General features: G+C 41.9%; 1 protein-coding gene across 3 annotated transcripts in view; it reads right to left on the bottom strand.

Moving 5' to 3' along the window:
• Positions 1–21723, bottom strand: part of plcb1l (phospholipase C beta 1-like) — a 480463-nt gene that overhangs the window by 37824 nt on the left and 420916 nt on the right. For all 3 annotated transcript variants that reach the window (XM_057823348.1, XM_057823349.1, XM_057823350.1), the window contains 2 exons: positions 19791–19875; positions 183–363 (listed from right to left, as the gene is read on the bottom strand). In XM_057823348.1, the coding sequence (XP_057679331.1) occupies positions 183–363; positions 19791–19875 (266 nt within the window). The remainder of the gene's footprint in view (positions 1–182; positions 364–19790; positions 19876–21723) is intronic.

Below are 21723 nucleotides of genomic sequence, written 5' to 3'. Positions count from 1 at the left end.
CCTGTTTAAAACAACCGGGTGGGCATGCGGTGTCCCTTCCTGACAGAAAGTGTACGCAATCCACTCAGCTGATGGAGAGGGCCATGAAAGTGATGAATGCTAAACAATGAGAGCTGTGTTGCTCCACTTACCGCAACACATCATAACAACCTCAACATGAGTGCGTGAGTGGGTTTTTGTACCGGCTCCGGGCGAGGACGGCTCGCAAACGCTGGACGAGTCGCTGCAGGTGTTGGACACCTGCTCCGATAGTTTCTTTTTGGCGCTGCCGTCCGATGATGCCTTGTGGTGCTTCTTTTTGTTCTTCACTAGGATTTTGCCCATAAGTTCCATCGGGCTGGGAAGAGGCACGCCAGACTCCAGCTGAAAAAAGACAGTGGGAAATGCAGTAGAATGATGAAAACAATACAAAGGGGCCGTGCAACAGACTTGACAGATTAAATAATTAAAAAAAAAATTCTGTGTCTTATGTTTTACCCTGGGGGTTAGTGCAAGTGTGTTTGGCTAAGCCAGGGGTCTGGAAGTCCGGTTCTTGAGAGCTGCTATTCAGCTTGTTTTCCATGTCTCCCTCCTTTAACACACCTGAATCAAATAATCAGGATCGTTATCAGGCTCCTGCAGAGCTTGCTGATGAGCTGATCATTTGATTCAGGTGTGTTAAAGGAGGGAGGCATGAAAAAAATAGCTGGATAGCGGCTCTCGAGGACCGGACTTGCAGACCCCTGGGCTAAGCTGCAGCTGTACCAAAATTTTAGGCAAGGAGAATGAGCCGAAATCAACAGCAGGGTTCAGAAAATTACCATTTTTCTGCACTTTACTGATCTGTCAGTTCCATTTTACATTCATTAGAACACAACTGCTTTGTCACTAGGCAGGAAATGGGGGAGACAAATTCATAGTTTTGTTTTTTTTTGGACACATGATGCACAGTATATGCAGAGGTGGGTAGAGCAGCCAAAAAGTTTACTCAAGTAAGAGTAGTGTTTGTTAAGAACGGCAAGCCGTTAATGTGGATCCAAAACACAGACCAGGAGATCAGTAGAGTAAATGTTTGTATTTAATAAGTACAACAAAAGGAGCACGCTAACAAACGCGAGTTTAACAAGTACAACAAAGGAAGCACGCTAACAAACGCGAGTTTAACAAGTACAACTAAGGGCACGCTAACAAACGCGAGTTTAACAAGTACAACTAAGGGCACGCTAACAAACGCGAGTTTAACAAGTACAACTAAGAGAGCACGCTAAAATGCATGAATATAACAGAGTACAAGAGTCTAACTACAAAGTCCAAAAGAGCACTAAAGTAAAGCTAACCAAACCAGAATACGACCGTAGAACGTCGGGAAACTCGAAGGATGACGATGAACACACAGGCGGTAAGCAAGGCAAATAGCAAGCAATAGTCCGACACTTGCAGATGGTGACAGGCTTCCTTAAATACTGAGCTTTCCTAATCAAGCACAGGTGTGTCGTGTTACCCCGCCAATCTGGCTCAATCAGGTGCTGCATAAAGAAAAAAGAACTGAGAACACACACAAATATGACAGAACCCCCCCCTCAACGGACCCCCCCTGGCGGACCACCTGGTTTCGTGGGATGAAGGGAGTGGAAATCCCGCAGCAGCGACGGATCGAGGATCCAGGAGCGGGGGACCCATTGGCGTTCCTCTGGGCCATAACCTTCCCAGTCGACCAGGTACTGCACCCCCCTACCCCGCCTCCTAGAATCGAGAATAGAACGCACCGTATACACCGGCCCACCGTCAACCACGCGAGGGGCAGGCGGAGGCACTGGCGGAGGGTTCAGGGGGCAGGTGGAGACCGGCTTGAGCAGAGACACGTGGAAGACCGGGTGGATCTTCATTGAACTGGGAAGCTTGAGCCTGACCGCTACGGGGTTCACCACAGAGTCCACAGCAAAAGGGCCCACGAACCTAGGGCCCAACTTCTTGGAAGTCCCAGCAAGGTGCAAATCCCGCGTTGACAACCAGACCATCTGGCCCGGACGATAGACCGGAGCGGGTCTTCTGCGGCGGTCAGCAATCAGGCGGTTGCGGGCCGCAGTGCGGACTAGTGCTGCCCTTGCGTCCCTCCAGACTCTATGGGCCCTCCGCAGGTGCACTTGGACGGACGGTACGACGACGTCGGCTTCTTGAGAAGGGAACAGTGGCGGTTGGAACCCGTATGCAGTCATAAAAGGTGACCTCCCAGTGGCTGAGCAAACGAGGGTATTGTGGGCGTATTCCACCCAAGGCAGGTGTGAAGACCAAGAGGCCGGATGCAGTTGGCAAACGCAACGGAGGGCAGCCTCCAGCTCTTGGTTGACCCGTTCTGTCTGCCCGTTGGACTGTGGGTGGTAGCCAGAAGACATACTTGACGTGGCCCCCAAGGCCTTGCAGAACGCTCTCCAAACACGAGACACAAACTGGGGTCCCCTGTCAGAAACCAGGTCAGACGGAATGCCATGGGGTCGAAAAACGTGCGTTACCAGCAGGTCAGCGGTCTCCAGAGCTGAAGGCAACTTTGGGAGAGCGACGAAGTGCGCCATCTTTGAGAACCGATCAATCACTGTCAAGATGACGGAATATCCCCTTGAGCGTGGAAGGCCAGTGATAAAGTCGAGTGCAACATGGGACCAGGGGCGAGATGGAACAGGCAATGGGCGCAGAAGTCCCGCTGGAGCTTGATGGACTGATTTGCCCCGAGCGCAGATGGAACAAGCTGAAATGTAGTCCATGACGTCCTTTCGCATACCTGGCCACCAAAACCTCTGGGAAATTAGGAAGAACGTGCGGGACACACCCGGATGGCAGGCGAACTTTGAGGTGTGCCCCCACTTCAGCACTCCCGCACGCCGAGCTTCTGGAACAAAAAGTTTGTCAGCAGGGCAGCCTCCGGGCACCCTAACACCTCGTAGAGAATCTTCCACAAGCCGCTCGACCTCCCATCGTAGTGCGCCGATGATCAGGTTCTCAGGAACAACAGGCTCCTCTGAAGGCCTCTCCTCCACTGGTTCATGAATCCTCGACAAGGCATCCGGTTTCCCGTTGCGTGATCCTGGACGGTAAGTAATCACGTAGTTGAAACGCGTCAGGAACAGCGCCCAACGGGCCTGGCGTGAGTTGAGGCGTTTGGCAGCCCGAAGGTACTCCAAGTTCTTATGGTCGGTGAGTATCTGGAACGGCACCTCCGTCCCCTCCAACCAGTGCCTCCATTCCTGCAAAGCCTGGACTATAGCGAGCAGCTCCCTGTTGCCGACATCATAATTTGCCTCTGCGGGGGTGAGGCGGCGAGAGTAGAAGGCGCAGGGGTGCAATCTCTGGTCGACTGCAGACCTCTGGGATAGGATGGCCCCCACTCCGGAACTCGACGCGTCAACCTCGACCACAAAAGGAAGATCTGAGTCAGCGTGAACAAGGACAGGAGAGCTAGTGAATGCCCTTTTTAGACTTACAAAAGCGGCCTCCGCCACCGAGGACCACACAAATGGGCGTTTATTAGAGGTCAGCCTGGTAAGGGGCTCGGCCCTCATACTATAGTTCCGGATAAAACGCCTGTAAAAATTAGCAAACCCGAGGAATCTTTGTAGCTGCTTACGTGAAGTGGGGGTTGGCCACTCTGCCACTGCCTGAATTTTGGCTGGGTCAGGCCGTAGTTGCCCTTTTTCTACGATAAAACCAAGAAACTGCATTGACCCCCGGTGAAACTCGCACTTCTCGGCCTTGACAAACAACCTATTTTCCAGAAGTCTTTGCAGGACCATGCGGACGTGTTGGCGGTGTTCCTGCAAGCTTCTTGAAAATATTAAAATGTCATCTAAATAAACAAAACAAAAGATATTTAGCATGTCACGAAGCACATCATTTATGAGGCTCTGGAAAACGGCAGGTGCATTAGTCAGACCAAAAGGCATGACCAGGTATTCAAAATGTCCGAGCGGGGTTTTGAAAGCGGTTTTCCATTCATCTCCATCCCGAATCCTAACCAAATGGTAAGCGCTGCGTAAGTCTAATTTAGTATATATGGTGGCTGATTTTAACGGTGCGAAGGCCGAATCTAACAATGGCAGTGGATATTTATTTTTAACAGTAATCTCGTTAAGGCCCTGGTAGTCGACGCACGGCCGAAGACCCCCATCTTTTTTACCAACGAAGAAAAACCCTGCTCCCAATGGTGAAGACGAAGGGCGAATTAGGCCAGTTGCCAAGGAAGAGGTTATATATTCTTTCATAGCCTCCTGCTCAGGTTTAGAGACTTTGTATAATCTCGAGCTAGGCAGAGGGGCATTGGGCTGCAAGTCAATGGCGCAATCGTAAGGACGGTGCGGGGGCAGGGTCTTAGCCTGGTCTATACTAAAAACGTGTTGGAGATCATGGTATTCGGCAGGCACATTTACCAAATTAACAGGCTCGGGAACAGTTTGGGCTTGATCAGGAAGTAGGCACGCCGAGCGTAAACAGTGCGCGTAGCAGAAGGAACTCCAAGTCACTACTTGTGTCTTAGCCCAGTCAATATTAGGGTTATGCACTTTTAGCCAGGAGAGCCCTAGCACAACCGGAGCCGATTTGCATGGCATAATCAAAAAACTACGGACCTCAAAATGATTCCCGGACAACTTGGTTTTAAGCGGGGGCGTTATAAACCTTACGTCCGCCAGGGGTCGCCCATCGAGATCTAAAACCCTTTTGGGAGAAGAGAGTCTTATTAATGGACATTTAAGCGCATCAACAACACTCTGGTCCATGAAACAGTCATCTGCCCCCGAATCTATTAAGGCAGTGAACCTAAAATTAACCCCACCATGCGAAACTTCTCCCGGCAATTGCAGTCTCATTTCACTTAGAGTTTGTTTTAGTTCTTTCAACTCGTTGCGAGGCAAATCATTTGACTGATTGCCATCACGTACGAACCTGGGCCCCCCTCGGGCGAGAGGAACCTCAGGAGCCGAAGATCCAGGACTACGTGAAGGAATCGCGTCACAGGTGGAGATGTGGTGCCCCGGCAAGCCACAGTAAAGACACAAGCCTGCCCTCATCCGTCTCCGCCGCTCCTCCGCAGGAAGACGACCGCCGCCGAGTTGCATTGGCTCCTCCCCCGTCAGGGCCGGACTCCGCGTCGGCGTAGAGGCAGATGGCGATTCGATGAAGCCCTCAGCACGGACCCCAGCTGGGCCGTTCCACGATGACGACGACCCCTGACGTCCCCGCTGCTCCAAGGCTCGTTCCCTCTCACGCTCCTTCAGCCGATTGTCCAATTTTACGGACAAAGAAATCAGGTCCTCCAAGCCCGAAGAATCCTCCCGGGCCGCCAATTCGTCTTTCACCGCAGAAGACAACCCCCGCCGAAAAATTCCACACAGCGCAGCTTCGCCAAAACCGCACTCCACGGCCAAAATGCGAAATTGAATGGAGTAGTCCGCCACGCTAAGATCGCCCTGAAAAAAATCCAGCAGGCGGCTGCCTGCCTCCCTGCCCCTAACCGGGTGATCAAAAACCCTCACAAACTCAGTTTTAAAAATCTCGAAAGATTGACGGATCGCGGGATTAGCGTTGCTCACCGCCATTGCCCAAGTGGCCGCTTTACCGGCGAGGAGACTCATAGTATACGCTACACGGGACCTGTCACTTGCAAACGTATATGGCTGTTGATCAAATACAAGAGAGCACTGGTGCAAAAATTGTTGGCAAGCGCCAGGTTTTCCCTCATAACGATGGGGGTGTGGCAACACCGGCTCCCGAAAAGAAGCCGGTGGAACAACCGGAGACGGGGTGGAGTGATCGGGCGCCGCGGCAGCGTTACCTACACCACCGGTCCGTGCAGGTGGGGCCATATTTTCTATTCTAGTGGTTAATGCGGTGGTCACGTTCACAAGTTCATTTAATAATTGTTCATGCTTACTGATCGTATGGCCATGACCGGCAAGTGCATGGCGAATACTCTCCGAGTCTGTGGGATCCATGGTCGGACTATTCTGTTAAGAACGGCAAGCCGTTAATGTGGATCCAAAACACAGACCAGGAGATCAGTAGAGTAAATGTTTGTATTTAATAAGTACAACAAAAGGAGCACGCTAACAAACGCGAGTTTAACAAGTACAACAAAGGAAGCACGCTAACAAACGCGAGTTTAACAAGTACAACTAAGGGCACGCTAACAAACGCGAGTTTAACAAGTACAACTAAGGGCACGCTAACAAACGCGAGTTTAACAAGTACAACTAAGAGAGCACGCTAAAATGCATGAATATAACAGAGTACAAGAGTCTAACTACAAAGTCCAAAAGAGCACTAAAGTAAAGCTAACCAAACCAGAATACGACCGTAGAACGTCGGGAAACTCGAAGGATGACGATGAACACACAGGCGGTAAGCAAGGCAAATAGCAAGCAATAGTCCGACACTTGCAGATGGTGACAGGCTTCCTTAAATACTGAGCTTTCCTAATCAAGCACAGGTGTGTCGTGTTACCCCGCCAATCTGGCTCAATCAGGTGCTGCATAAAGAAAAAAGAACTGAGAACACACACAAATATGACAGTGTTACTACAAAAAAATAATATTACCCAAGTGAAAGTAAATGTAGACATCCAAAAATGGTAGTCAAGTACAAGTAAAAATGTATTTGTTGAAAAGAATACTCAAGTAATGAGTAACCTTGTGAGTAACTGCTTATTATGTTTGATTTTTTTTTTTTAAACAATGGTACTTTTTCATCTATAGTAACTGTTATTATTATACGTTGAAGAAGACTATAACCTATTACATAAACACATTAAGCCAAAGAAATACAAACCATTCTGGCGAGAGAAAAAAAAAATACAGAAATGAAGCATCATTCATCCAACAAGCATGAGTGCCCTCTAGTGGAGAAAACATTTCCTAATATCAGTGTTGTTAATCTTATTTTTGAAAAAGTAAGTAATTACAGTTAAAAAATAAATACTAAGAGTAATTAGTTACTTGGCAAAGTAACTGGTGTTACCTTTCATGTTTTTTTTTTCCCATTCAACCGCACCAAAAAAAAAAAAAAAAAAAAAAAAAAAAAAAAAAAAAAAACAACAACATAGTAACCTTTGCTATGTTTGGAAGTCAATGCTGTGAATAACCCGTTAAGTTGTTAAAATTGCTCCCGTTATTGCATTATTTCTCTTCTATTTACTTTCGACATGTGAAAGTTTTAAAACGGCTTCATCAGTTAAAGATAGATTCATGTCCAGATTTTGCCCATTTAGGAGTATTTTAGAAAAAATGTTACTTAGGTTCGCTAGGAAGGTTCTCTACAACAGAGCCTTCCTGAGAAGTCCACTGCTTTAAGATGGCGGCTGTTTACTAACGCTTTTGAGTCAATCATTTCGCATCTAGTTCTCTACACATGAAACTGCTGTATTTTAAGCCAAAAGAATTGTTGTGTTTGATAGAACAATATGTCTATATGCTGCCATAGCAGATTCATGGCGCATTAAGCCCCCGAACTTTTTTTAATTTGCCCGTTTTACCCTGGAAACCCCCGTCGCGTGCAACTTTTTGTTTCAACCCAGCATGAAAACAAGGTAAGTAATTATATTTATTATTCAAAATATCTGTCATTTTTAGCTTAGAATCATTCATTGATGTCTTATATTTCGTTTAAAAAAACGACTTTAAAAGATTATTCAATCGCATATGTTAAACTTTTAAACAAACGACGTCACAATGAAAAAAATGGCGTCTGTAAAAAAGTCACGCATATCTACCTCATAACTATCGCTAAATTGTATTTTTTTTGTTAGTGTAGCATTTTCCCCGATATGTTAGATGATAAATAATCGATCCAATAAAACATATGAAAAAGAAAATCTCGACCACTTCTTGATGTCTGCGATTTCTGCATCGCGATCCTTGTTATATTAGCATGTTTGACCCATAACATCCCCCAAAAATCCAGCTTTGGCCATTCCAGCTGTGTCTTGACATTCAGTGATAAATGCTACATGGATTTCTTGGATCTAAACAAGGTAAGTACGCGATAATATCTTGTTAAAGTCATGGAGTCTGTAATTCTGCTCTCACCTCTGGATAGGGTTTTGCTGTTTAAAAAATAAATAAATAAAAATAAATGCTCTCCTCTTCAAAAATTTTTCTTCCCCCAGAAAATTGAGATTTTAAGCTTTCCAATGATGTATCACACATGCATATCGGACAATTTTGAAATTTGGCCAAATTGGGGGTATCAGAGCGGGACTTCAAGTCACCTGAGTGTTTTCCGCCATATTCATGTGATATCTACCGTAGCATCATGTGGGCTTAGTTTGTAGGCTATCGGCTACAGTCAGGAGCCACTTTGCATCGCGTTTGCAACGCCGTCACTGCTCCCTTCCCTCCTCCCGAGTCCCCAATCCTGCGCTGCTCTCTCGTCTCCTTGAGTCCGTGTCTCTCTGACTTTTCTCATTCAACCAACGTAGTAACGCACGCCTTTACATCCTCAGTAACGGTAAACGGCATTGGCAAGATGAGAAAAGTACTTAATTAGATTACTCACAACTAAAAAAAATAACGCCGTTAGTAACGCCGTTATAAACAACACTGCCTATTATGAAATTTAAAAGGATCATATCGCCGCTTTTTGATGGTCAATCAGTGCCAATCCACGCTTTCGAGTCACGTTGACAGAAGCGCTCTAAGTCAAATTCTTTAATTTTTTACAGTACTTTAAAGACGCCGGGTGATTGAAAAGGCCGGCGTGATCATAGAACGGCAAGCTTGAGTCTGATATAATGGAGTCATGCGATTATTGTTGTTATTGTAAAATCTAGTACGTAAAATAAAGAGTAAAAATGTAACGACTAGTCTAGCTTAAAGTAGCGGAGTAAGAGTAGCGTTTCTTATTTACAAATGTACTCAAGTAAAAAGTATCGTCTCGTAAAACTTCTCTTAGAAATACCGTAATTTTCAGACTATAAGTCGCTACTTTTTTCCGCTCATTTTGCATCTTGCGGTTTATACTCCAGTGCAGCTTATTTGTTGATTTTTTTGGGTTCATTGGTAACATTTTATTTGACGGCGGCGTCATAAGACTGTCATCAGACCGTCATCAGACCGTCATAATTATGACATGACATGACACTATCATGGGCATTACTGAATGCTTATGACAGATGTCGTTCAGTGTTATCCGGAAAGTTATGTCACTAACTCCATTTATGTCCAGCTCGGATCTTTTATGTCCATTCAAAAGAGAGATAATTTACCAGATGATACTAAATGACATCTGTTATAAGCATTCATTAATGCCCATGACAGTGTCATGTCATAATTATGATTGTCTTATGGCGGTACTGTCAAATAAAGTGTTACCAAATACCATAACTAGAAATTAATGAAACAACTTGAACAGTAACTGAAGAAATAATTAGCACAGAACATACATTTTGAATCTTATTTACATCTGTAGCGCTGCAATGCACGCTAGGAGGCATGTTGGACGACAACAGTGCTGACAGCAGGAGGTCGACTGACTACCCCAAGGGAGCAGTGATGGCAAAATGAAGCTTCTTGAAGCAATTCATGGTGGTTCATTTGGTCTTATGATGCCGCTGTCAAATTAAGTGTTAACGGTTAATATCTTTTGGTGTTAATATCCCATAATAAAGTGAGGACAGCTGCGGTTAATAGTCCATTGGGCTTATCTATGAATAAATGCTGTTTACATGTCAAATTTGGTGGGTGGCGGCTTATAGTCTGAAAATTACAGTATATTTCTCTCAAAAGGTTACTCAAGTAAATTTAACACGATTTGGCACAGTATATGCTGATGTAGTTAGCAGAGGTCATAAATGTGACAAGTCATGGACTTTAAAGTTATCACATAAAAAGAAAAAAGTTTAATACCTTCTATTAATTTACAGGTTCTGCTCGGCTTAATACCTTTTTTTTTTTTTTTTTTTTTTACACAAAAAGGAATTTTTAGACTGTTTATGGTTAACATCAATTCTATTTTAGTTGAGTAAAGCGCGTGTTGCAGACAACCACTCTAGAAGCAGGCTGGCACACTTCTCATATATTTACAGCTTTGGACAGCTTTTGACAGTGTTTAGAGATATTAACGACAGACACAAATCATCAGCTGCAAACATTTTTTTAAGCAAAACATCCATCCATTATTCTTAACGTTTCTTTTGGAAAGTGATTTAAAAACAAGAAAACAGCGAGCAAGTGTTAGTTTTCCCGGCCTTCACTCCACGCCAGCAGTTGCATATGAGATTCGACGCCTTGCCCCATTGGCATTCGTGGCACCAAGTGCATTGATTTGGACCCCAAATTACTTGGGTGAGTTTAATTTAACTTGGCTGCCCTCGCATGCCGCAAGCGCTTTTACTTTCGAAATTAGAGCAGCAACTATCGATTATTTTAGTAGTTGATTAATCTATCAATTTAGTATTTCAAATAATCGAGTAATCGATTTGCAATGCGTTGCAGAATAAACTTCAGGAGATCTTAAACAAAGGTTTGCAAAGATTGCACTTTCAAAAGAGTATTAAATGCGAATACAACATAAAATTCCCGAGTGTTTCTTCAAACTATGCAGAATTGCACTTTCATTTAAAAATAAAATACCTGAGTTCAACAAAGTACAACAAAAGAACAGTTGGCTAACTTGTGTAGCAAAAGTCCGCTAGCTTATATGCTATAAAATGTTTTTTTTGTTTGTTTGTTTTTTTTTACAAAGCAATTCACAAATTGTTCAAACACATATTCCCACAAAAAACAGCCAAATACACCCATAAACTAAATTATGAATGCATAAAAAAACATTAACTCAAACAAAAACTTACCTTCTGTTGGTCTTAACAGGGAGCAGCTGGATTCAGCTATTTTAAATTAGTTTTACCATAGACTTAACTATCAGTGGACAGGGTGCGGGGCCGATCCGTGAGGGAGGCTTTTTAAAAAAATGTTAAAATTCAAATATTTTCAAAAACAAAGCCACTAGCGCCCTAAAACCAAAAACAGGCACCTCCCTTCAGCATGTATGAGTCTCCTTGCGCAGCACCATCATAAAATTCAGTCATTCCATAATAAAATCCTGATTATTTTTTTTCTAATATAATTATTAAAAACTTAAAATGGCTATAAAATTCTCAGATTTTATCCTAAATGCGCAAAAAACACCAAATGCAGAGATAATCGCCAATATTTCCAGGATCAAGAGCAATATTAAACATATAAGATTTTTCCAGAAGTAGCAACTTCGTTTTTTTTTACAAAATCCAACATGGCAGCCGTCGCAAAACAAAAAGCTTTTAAAGTTGAAAATTCTTGTAAATAAAGGCTTAAAACACGCAATTTTTATAGATATATATGTAAAAGTCTAGATTCTTGGTTGAAAGAAAAAAACAGGCAGTTATCATTCATTTTACCTAAATATTTCAAGCCAATGTTACAGTATTGCATAATCCAACATGGCGACCGTCACGAAACAAAGAACTTTTTAAGTTAACAACACTTGTAAATAAATGCTTAAATCGCACAATTTCTATGGATATGAACGTAAAACAGTCTAGATTCTTGGTTAAAAGCAAAAAACGGGCAGTTGTCGTTCATTTTACGTAAATATTTCGAGCAAAAGTTACTATAATCCAACATGGCGGTCGTCACGAAACAAAGAGCTGTTTAATTTGAAAATTCTTGTAAATAAATGCTTAAATTGCGCAATTTCTATCTATATGAACTAGGGCTGTCAAAATTGTGGTGTTAACGGGCGTTAATTAATTTCTTTAATTAATCACGTTAAAATATTTGACGCATTTAACGCACATGCCCCACTCAGACAGATTAAAATGACAGAAAAGTGTCATTTCCACTTGTTACTTGTGTTTTTTTTGGTGTTTTGCCGCCCTCTGCTGGCGCTTGGGTGCAATTAATTTTATGGGTTTCAGCACCATAATTATTATTGACATCAACAATGACGAGCTACTAGCATATTTTTTGATTGAAAATTGTACAAACTTTATTAAAACGAAAACATTAAGAGGGGTTTTAATATAAAATTTCTATAACTTGTATTAACATTTATCTTTTAAGAACTACGAGTCTTTCTATCCATGGATTGCTCTAACAGAATGTTAATAATGTTAATGTCATCTTGTTGATTTATTGCTATAATAAACAAATACAGTACTTATGTACAGTATGTTAAAAGTATATATCCGTCTTGTGTCTTATATTTCCATTCTAACAATAATTTACAGAAAAAAATGGCATATTTTATAGATGGTTTGAATTGTATTAATTACGATTTTTAAGCTGTGATTAACTCGATTAAAAATTTTAATCGTTTGACAGCCCTAATATGAAAGTAAAACTGTCTAGATTCTTGGTTAAAAGCAAAAAACGGGCAGTTATCGTTCATTTTCCATAATTATTTCAAGCCATATTTACACTAATTTTAGCCATTGATTGTTTTTCATAATCTTCAAAGTGCATGCATGGTGCTATTTAATATAATAATTACCTTGAATCTTAAACCAAATCACTCTTGAGACCAGAGGTTGCGCTAGACTTTTTCGTTGTCTGTCATTTTGACTGACAGGGTCATAAAAATCCGGTCATAATCTAATTTTACCCGTCACTTAAATTTTTAAAATGATAATAATGACATATTTAATAGTATTTAGTTTTCATTCATTTTTAATTAATATTCTGTCCGAACAAGCTTAACAGAGAATCCACACCGTGCCATCACACATCAAGCAGATGAATATGTAACTTTTTCTCCGCAGTGACAAAAACAGCTGACTGTGGCCCCAGTAGGTAAGCTACATATGTAACAATAAAACTAACAGTTCACCTGCTGTGGCCTGAACGCAGTCTCACACCTTCCTCCTGGTGCGCATGGACTTGAATTGCATGCCCGCTTGTGCAGTCCCTCTTTTTTCACCTCTTTAATCAACACCATCGTCGTTTTGGGGCTTTTGAATAAACTTCAGACACTCAGTTGCTTTGACATTTTTCCGAGTAAGGCCAACGACGTCATGCATCAAGAGAGACAATAGCTAATTAATATGCTCACTCGCCACCCTGTGGTCTGGGGTGTGAATTGGAACCTGTCAAAATGACAGATGGACTTCATTTTTTTCCGTCACCGTTTTAAAAAAACGGTCAACGACGGAAAATATTCGGTTAACGCGACCCCTGCTTGAGACACTCCTGCCAGCTTGTATACAGTAAAACCTTCGTCCTGTTTCTACCTAAATCTGGTGTTAGAACTCAGCGTGTGTTTGAGTTTAACACAGTTGAGGCCAACTCAGCTCTGCCTGGGTCGGCCCACTACGGGAAGGCTTGGCGCAATGTCTGTGGGAGCTATCTTGTCAACTGATGCTGGAGTCTATGGTTTTACAACGGCACTCTAATTCAACGAATACTCGAAGCAGAAAAATTTGATTCCAAGCTTTTTTGTAATCGAATTACTCATGTAATCGATTATAAACTCGAAATAAAAGCAGATGCCTGACGCCCTCATATATATAAAAAAAAAGCCAAACAAGGTGAAAATCTGTTGATAACCCAAAGTCAGACACATTTTTTGAGTGTCCTTATCAGTATTTGTACCAGGCTGACATTTCCTGTCACTTTTTAAATTTATGTGTTTGTGTCGCCTGCCTTGATAAATCGAAGTAGCAGATCGGCCCGGAATGAAAGGAATGACGTCAGAAGACGCGATGAACAACAGAGAGCTCTGTATTGGCATAAATGCGTGGAGTGGTGCTGATTCTCTTGAAAGGTTTTAACTACCTATAAACAAAAGAGTCTCATAATGAAGCATATTGACAATGAAATAGAAGACTAGTTGATTGTTTGGAATAAAATTCAACAATTTACAGCTTCTTGCGTGTGTGCAGATATATTGCCATGCGAGCTACAGATGCTTGGGGAACCTCAAGCAAATATGGCAAATCCGATCTTTCATTCCTTTCCCCAAGAGGTGGTTTGCAAACAGTAAATGACACGTTTGTGGAGATAATTTATGGTAGCACCAGCATTTTTTCTTTATTGTCACTGTAGGCAGCTTGAACCAATCGGGCCACATTAGCCTATCTTCCACTCCCTTAACAACTACTAGCTCAGGATGTCCAGAGCGGAAATCTCATTGGATAAGCTTTGCACAAGAAGGGCGGGGGTGGTAAGACGTGTCCGTCATTGCCTTCACCTTCTCCTTGCAATTACACGCCCACTAGTAGAAATTGGACTCGGTGACATCACGTTCCGCGTGCCCTCACGCCATCCCCTGACAGAGCCTCTGTTGAGGGGAGATAATACTCAAAGGCTCTGTTTGGTTCTGACAAGATGTTCCTCCTGGAACATACGGAAGCAAGGAGTGTGTACGTGCAGAACTAAATTCCTGACGTAATGACCCCGTGTCAATCCACACAATGACACCTTTGGAGAAAGAGGGGGATACGGTCGACAAAAGGGACAAAGCAGGCTTTGGGCTAGTAGCCATGGCAACAGAGGAGGGCGCAGTAAAAGACATGTTTGGATGACGTAATAAAACGCTTTGTTTGCAATCGGCTAAACAGTGGTATGATGGCACCCTCCATTTACTTTCTGCCAATATGTGTGGAAAGTAATGGATTATTCACAAGGAGTTGCTGAAGGATCCAGATTGAGGTGCTAACTTTCCCAGCCTTGAGGAACCCGTTTCCCAATTTTTTCTGTATTTGTGTTAGGCCTGCACAAGATATTGTTTAAACATCGCCAGGGCAATGTGCGCATGATCAATTCTACCATTGCAGTACGAGCATTTTTTTTTTTTTTTTTTATGAATATGTAAAACTTTTGTTTGGCTTCATAAAAGCAGCAAATATGCAGAGACATGTCCTCCTGGACCCCATCATTCACAGATGAACCCCCTTGATAAAACGGACTGAATACAATGTGGTCATGTCGAGTCCATACAAACTCTAAACCTATTCAAGTCACCTGGTGAAAATTCTTCTTGTTTTAATACCGCAGTATATATCGCAAACACCCAAGAAGTCGCAATGTCAGTTTTTTGTAATAATTTGTGTTGAACCTATTTAATCCAGAACTTTATTAACTTTCTATCGATATGGGTGGAACCTAAGGCATTATTCACAAAAACACTAACCAACTTTGCTCATCAACAACCATACCGCCCGGGTGGCCGAGACGACGATTTTTTAAAAATACGTACATATAGGGTTTATATATATATACTGTATATATATATATACATACATATATATACATATACTGTATTAGGGCTGGCAAGTATCGCGTTAACGGGCGGTAATTAATTTTTAAAATTAATCACATTAAAATATTTGACACATTTAAAGCACATGCCCCGCTCAAACAGATTAAAATGACAGCACAGTATAATGTCAACTTGTTAATTGTGTTTTTTGGTGTTTTGTCGCCCTCTGCTGGCGCTTGGGTGCGGCTCATTCTTTCTATCCATAGATCGCTTTAACAGAATGTTATTAATGTTAATGCCATCTTGTTGATTTATTGTTATAATAAACTAGGGCTGTCAAAACATTAAAATTTTTAAACGAGTTAATTACATCTTAAAAATGAATTAATCGTAATTAATCGCAATTCAAACCATCTGTAAAATATGCCATATTTTTCAGTAAATTGTTGTTGAAATGGAAAGATAAGACACAAGACACATATATACATTCAACATACTGTACATAAGTACTGTATTTGTTTATTATAACAATAAAGCAACAAGATGGCATTAACATTATTAACATTCTGTTAAAGCGATCCATGGATAGAAAGACTTGTAGTTCTTAAAAGATAAATGTTAGTACAAGTTATAGAAATTTTATATTAAAACCCCTCTTAATGTTTTCGTTTTCATAAAATTTCTAAAATTTTCAAACAAAAAAATAAACTAGTAGCTCACCATTGTTGATGTCAATAATTACACAATGTTCATGGATGGTGCTGAAACCCATAAAATCAGTCGCACCCAAGCGACAGCAGAGGGTGACAAAACACAAAAAAACACAAGTAACAAATGGACATGACACTGTCATTTTAATCTGTTTGATGGGGCATGTGCGTTAATTGCGTCAAATATATTCACGTGATAAATTAGAAAAAATAATTACCGCCCGTTAACGCGATAATTTTGACAGCCCTAATATTTATTTATATATATAGATATATATATATACACAGTATATATACGGTATATACATTCATATTAGATTTTTTTTCAATTGTAATTTGGGGGAAAAAAAGAGAAAAAAGGTCTTATAAAAATAAATGATAATAATAATAATGCTTATTTGGCGCACAGAAAAAAAACCCGAGCATTATCAGACTCATACTTTTCTTCATTTTATTTATTTTTGGCTGTGGTCCAACCCGCTTCCTGCATAAAAGCCGAGTTCAAGCTAGGCGCACCTCATTCGGAATGAACAGGCCCAAACCGAATGGAATTTCATTCCGATTCACAGGGGTGGAATATTCCTTTTCCCAAACCGATTACAAGTAAAATTATATCATGTAAACAGGGAAGCGGAATGGTGTCTGGTTGCGTTCTCTCTGCGCATGCTCCGTACTGACGTGGTGACGTCACTTGGTGACGTAAGTAACGCCACTTGCAACATGGCTTCCAAGCACAGCGCACCTAATTGGAGTCCGGCGGAAAGATTGTATTTAATTCAAACTTTATAAGAATTGAATATAATTGCTCGCTTAGACGGACGTAAAACGAGGAACAGTGAATTATTTAAAAAAGTTCACGAGAGGTTACACGAAGCCGGAATAGGCCGGAGCGTTGACCAGATTAGAAACCGGTGGAAAACACTGACAATCGGCTACTACAAGGCAAAAGAGCAAAACAACAGAAGCGGATACGACCCCACAAACACAACAAGTGGGTTAAAGTTAAAACAGCAGCACTCTGACGATCGATCTCCATGTTTTGCAACGTGACGCTTTGTTTTGATTAATCTGCGCATGTCAGACGGCAGTTGTCAAACGTCCTTTCGGAATAAAGGCAGGCACATGTAAACGCTTGATCGGAATAGATGAAGTGACATGTAAACAGCTGATCTGAAATTTCCATTCGGAATGATTTGAATCGGTATGAATAAAAGTCAGGATGTAAACGTGGCTACTGTCTCGCAGCGCCGCCATTTGCTCATGTCTGCCAATAAGCAAAAATTCCCCCCCCAAAATTGCCAATAACACATTGTTAAAAAATATTTTATATACAGTGCCTTGCGAAAGTATTCGGCCCCCTTGAATCTTGCAACCTTTCGCCATATTTCAGGCTTCAAACATAAAGATATGAAATTTAATTTTTTTGTCAAGAATCAACAACAAGTGGGACACAATCGTGAAGTGGAACAACATTTATTGGATAATTTAAACTTTTTTAACAAATAAAAAACTGAAAAGTGGGGCGTGCAATATTATTCGGCCCCTTTACTTTCAGTGCAGCAAACTCACTCCAGAAGTTCAGTGAGGATCTCTGAATGATCCAATGTTGTCCTAAATGACCGATGATGATAAATAGAATCCACCTGTGTGTAATCAAGTCTCCGTATAAATGCACCTGCTCTGTGATAGTCTCAGGGTTCTGTTTAAAGTGCAGAGAGCATTATGAAAACCAAGGAACACACCAGGCAGGTCCGAGATACTGTTGTGGAGAAGTTTAAAGCCGGATTTGGATACAAAAACATTTCCCAAGCTTTAAACATCTCAAGGAGCACTGTGCAAGCCATCATATTAAAATGGAAGGAGCATCAGACCACTGCAAATCTACCAAGACCCGGCCGTCCTTCCAAACTTTCTTCTCAAACAAGGAGAAAACTGATCAGAGATGCAGCCAAGAGGCCCATGATCACTCTGGATGAACTGCAGAGATCTACAGCTGAGGTGGGAGAGTCTGTCCATAGGACAACAATCAGTCGTACACTGCACAAATCTGGCCTTTATGGAAGAAGGGCAAGAAGAAAGCCATTTCTCAAAGATATCCATAAAAAGTCTCGTTTAAAGTTTGCCACAAGCCACCTGGGAGACACACCAAACATGTGGAAGAAGGTGCTCTGGTCAGATGAAACCAAAATTGAACTTTTTGGCCACAATGCAAAACGATATGTTTGGCGTAAAAGCAACACAGCTCATCACCCTGAACACACCATCCCCACTGTCAAACATGGTGGTGGCAGCATCATGGTTTGGGCCTGCTTTTCTTCAGCAGGGACAGGGAAGATGGTTAAAATTGACGGGAAGATGGATGCAGCCAAATACAGGAACATTCTGGAAGAAAACCTGTTGGTATCTGCACAAGACCTGAGACTGGGACGGAGATTTATCTTCCAACAGGACAATGATCCAAAACATAAAGCCAAATCTACAATGGAATGGTTCATAAATAAACGTATCCAGGTGTTAGAATTGCCAAGTCAAAGTCCAGACCTGAATCCAATCGAGAATCTGTGGAAAGAGCTGAAGACTGCTGTTCACAAACACTCTCCATCCAACCTCACTGAGCTCGAGCTGTTTTGCAAGGAAGAATGGGCAAGAATGTCAGTCTCTCGATGTGCAAAACTGATAGAAACATACCCCAAGCGACTTGCAGCTGTAATTGGAGTAAAAGGTGGCGCTAAAAAGTATTAACGCAAGGGGGCCGAATAATATTGCACGCCCCACTTTTCAGTTTTTTATTTGTTAAAAAAGTTTAAACTATCCAATAAATTTTGTTCCACTTCACGATTGTGTCCCACTTGTTGTTGATTCTTGACAAAAAATTAAAATTTTATATCTTTATGTTTGAAGCCTGAAATGTGGCGAAAGGTTGCAAGGTTCAAGGGGGCCGAATACTTTTGGAAGGCACTGTATATACATTATATTTTCCCCTTTTAATCTTAAATTATTGCAAACTCACTTGACTATATAGTAATTGCCATCATGACTTGGTCTGATACTGCTTAACTCATTGGCTCTCATTGACGGCGCTAGACATCCAATCAATTGGAAGTGAGTCATTCGCCGCAACCCTCCCATTTCAACTGAATTGGACGTCGACTGGTGAAAAACTAATTGGTGGTGCACAGCATCGGCACGTTATTTCAAAGAACTCCCCAGTACAGTCATTTTAGTGCCATTTCAGTTATGATACCGATTCTAATATCGGTGCAACACTAGTATTTACACTTGAAATCCTAATTTTAAATCCACAATTTCATCACTCTACACAATGCTATGTTTGGATTGGAGTGTGAGGGCATGATGGGAGAGTTTGGTTACAAAGGGACAAAGCAAGCTTGGGCCCAGTAACTATGGCAACAGAATTGAGCCTGATAAAGGGCCGCCAAGAAAAAGCGGCGCCGAGATTACACTGTGCCGTACTTTGTCGTCTGAACATATAATCGCGGCCAGCTGCCTGCCTATGAGCCCCTCGCGCGATACCGGCGAGACAAAGGGAGTGAAAGATTCTGGGGCATGTAAACAGAAAGACAGACGCGCATAAAATGTATCAACTCTGCGGGAGGCCATTTTGAAGTGTGACAGACGGGGGGGAACAGTGCCAGCACGCCTGGCCAAATGCGACACAAACTGTGGATATCAGTTCTTTATGTGAGACCGACCACAAGTTGACTGTTATTTGCCAGGGAAAGTGTGTATACATCAAAATATGGAGTGTTTTGTCCCATTATTTTTGTTCATGTATTGCTGCAAATTAATAATTGGCGATTGGGTTGGAATTTAGCCTTGCAGGTGAGCCTAATAATGTGCCGGGTGTGCTTGCGCGAGACTCACTGGATATTTCTCTAGAGGTTCCGTCAGCAAAGCGTCGCCAAATATCGAGCGACAGTATTCAGCCATTTTAGCCTGCTGTTTGGGTCTGAAAGTCAAAAAACAAAGGGATTCTGTTGAAACAAATGCAACAATTCAAACCAACATCGTCTGTGATTTCCGAGTATATTATACAGTGGTACCACGACATACAAACGCATCAACATGCGATTTTTTCGACATACGACGTAAAAATTAACTCTTCATCTGTCTGTCATATGACGAAAATGCTCAATATACCAAGATTTAGCAGCGTCGCAATTTCATTGTTTTACCACAACATGGCAGCAAGTCAGATTTTCTTATGAGGGGGGCTTATGTGACCTCGGGAAATATCCTTTTTTTCCTGTTCTAGAATAAAGTGTAATTGCACATCCACTCAGTAGGTGGCAGTGGCGCTCTCATTTTCAGAGTGTGTGCAGTATTTTTGAACAAAACAAGAGCATACCTCAAAAAGCAGGAGATAAGAAGAGCGAAGATGAGAAAATAAGATTAAACGTATGTAGCGTTTGGTTACACTATTAGTGAAACCAACTACTAGTAGAGTGGGAGACGAGGAAAGACCAGGATCTTTACCGTGTCTAAAAATGTTGGCAGTGACCAGCATGAAGCGAAATCAATTAAGACGTCACTTAAAGACATTAGACCCCAATTACATTGATAAGCCGCTTGATTTTTATCAGCGAAAACGTGCCAAATATTGCAATCGTCCCGCTTTGCGAATGTTACGTCAGTAATCCAGTGAGCACTGTTAGCATCTAGAACAGTGGTCTCCAAACTATTTCACATAGGGCCGCAGTGGGTGCAGGATTTCACTCCAACAAAATAGGACCACACCTTTTCACCAATCTGGTGTTCTACGAGTGTAATCAGTTGATTGCAGTCAGGTGCTGCTTGTTTTAGTAGAAACCAAATTGGTTAAAGGGTCTGTGCTTGACCAGGTGAACAAAAACCAGGACCCACATCGGCCCCCGAGGACCGGTTTGGAGACCCATGATTTAGAAGGTGGCATACCAAGTTGCTCAGGGCAAAATAAACCCGCACAACAGCAAAGGAGCTGATACTGCCTGCAGCAAAAATAATTGTCCCTCTGTTCAATGACAGTGTCATATTTGTTCTATTAATTTTGTTTTTTTTTTTTGGTCAAAAAATCTATATTTCATTATAAAATGGTCAAAAAATGTACCTTGAGTGTGATTTTATGGGGAAATCCATCTCGGCATGCCACTGTTTTTTTCGTCAATGATGACGATAACAATAATATTTCGTCAACGAACAATTTTTCCATGACGATGACGTCACAATGACGAGCTAAAAACGTGTCTTCGGAGATTAAATCATAAGATGGATGCCAGTTGTCGTCCGACGAGACGAAAATTCGCCACAGTTGCCATCATAAGTTTACAATGTGTCATGTACTGTAGTCTTATCATATGTGTAGTTAGCACGTATTTTAGCAGTGGTCGGTTGTGTCACTCATGTGCCGTGCTGCGCCTCCCCTGACCCCCACGGCCCACAAACACAGTCTTAAGTGTATGCCCATTCCAGGCTCCTTTGTGAAACACATGTGTCAGGTGCTGCTTGGTAAGTTTTGTTTTCTTATCTTGGCTATGCCATGTTGCTTTAGCCTTTAAAGGTCTGTGCTGTGTGATCATCACACACTAAACTAACTCGTAGCGTTAGCATAGCGTTCGTGTTAGCATTAGCATTTAGTGCAGTGACTCGGTGAGTGTCTTCTTAAAGTCTTGCAAAAGTTTTTACATACAGTTCGTGGCGTCCAGGTGAATTTTAATTTATCTCAAATAATGTGCTGTTTTCCTGCTGAGTGTGTATATTCATCATTAAGATGTTGATCTCCTTGTAGAATCTACAATTATGTGCTGGACTTTTAATGTTC

Source organism: Corythoichthys intestinalis, chromosome 19 (assembly GCF_030265065.1).
Source record: "Corythoichthys intestinalis isolate RoL2023-P3 chromosome 19, ASM3026506v1, whole genome shotgun sequence".
Lineage (NCBI taxonomy): Eukaryota > Metazoa > Chordata > Actinopteri > Syngnathiformes > Syngnathidae > Corythoichthys > Corythoichthys intestinalis.
This window is presented reverse-complemented; position numbering and strand designations above follow the sequence as displayed.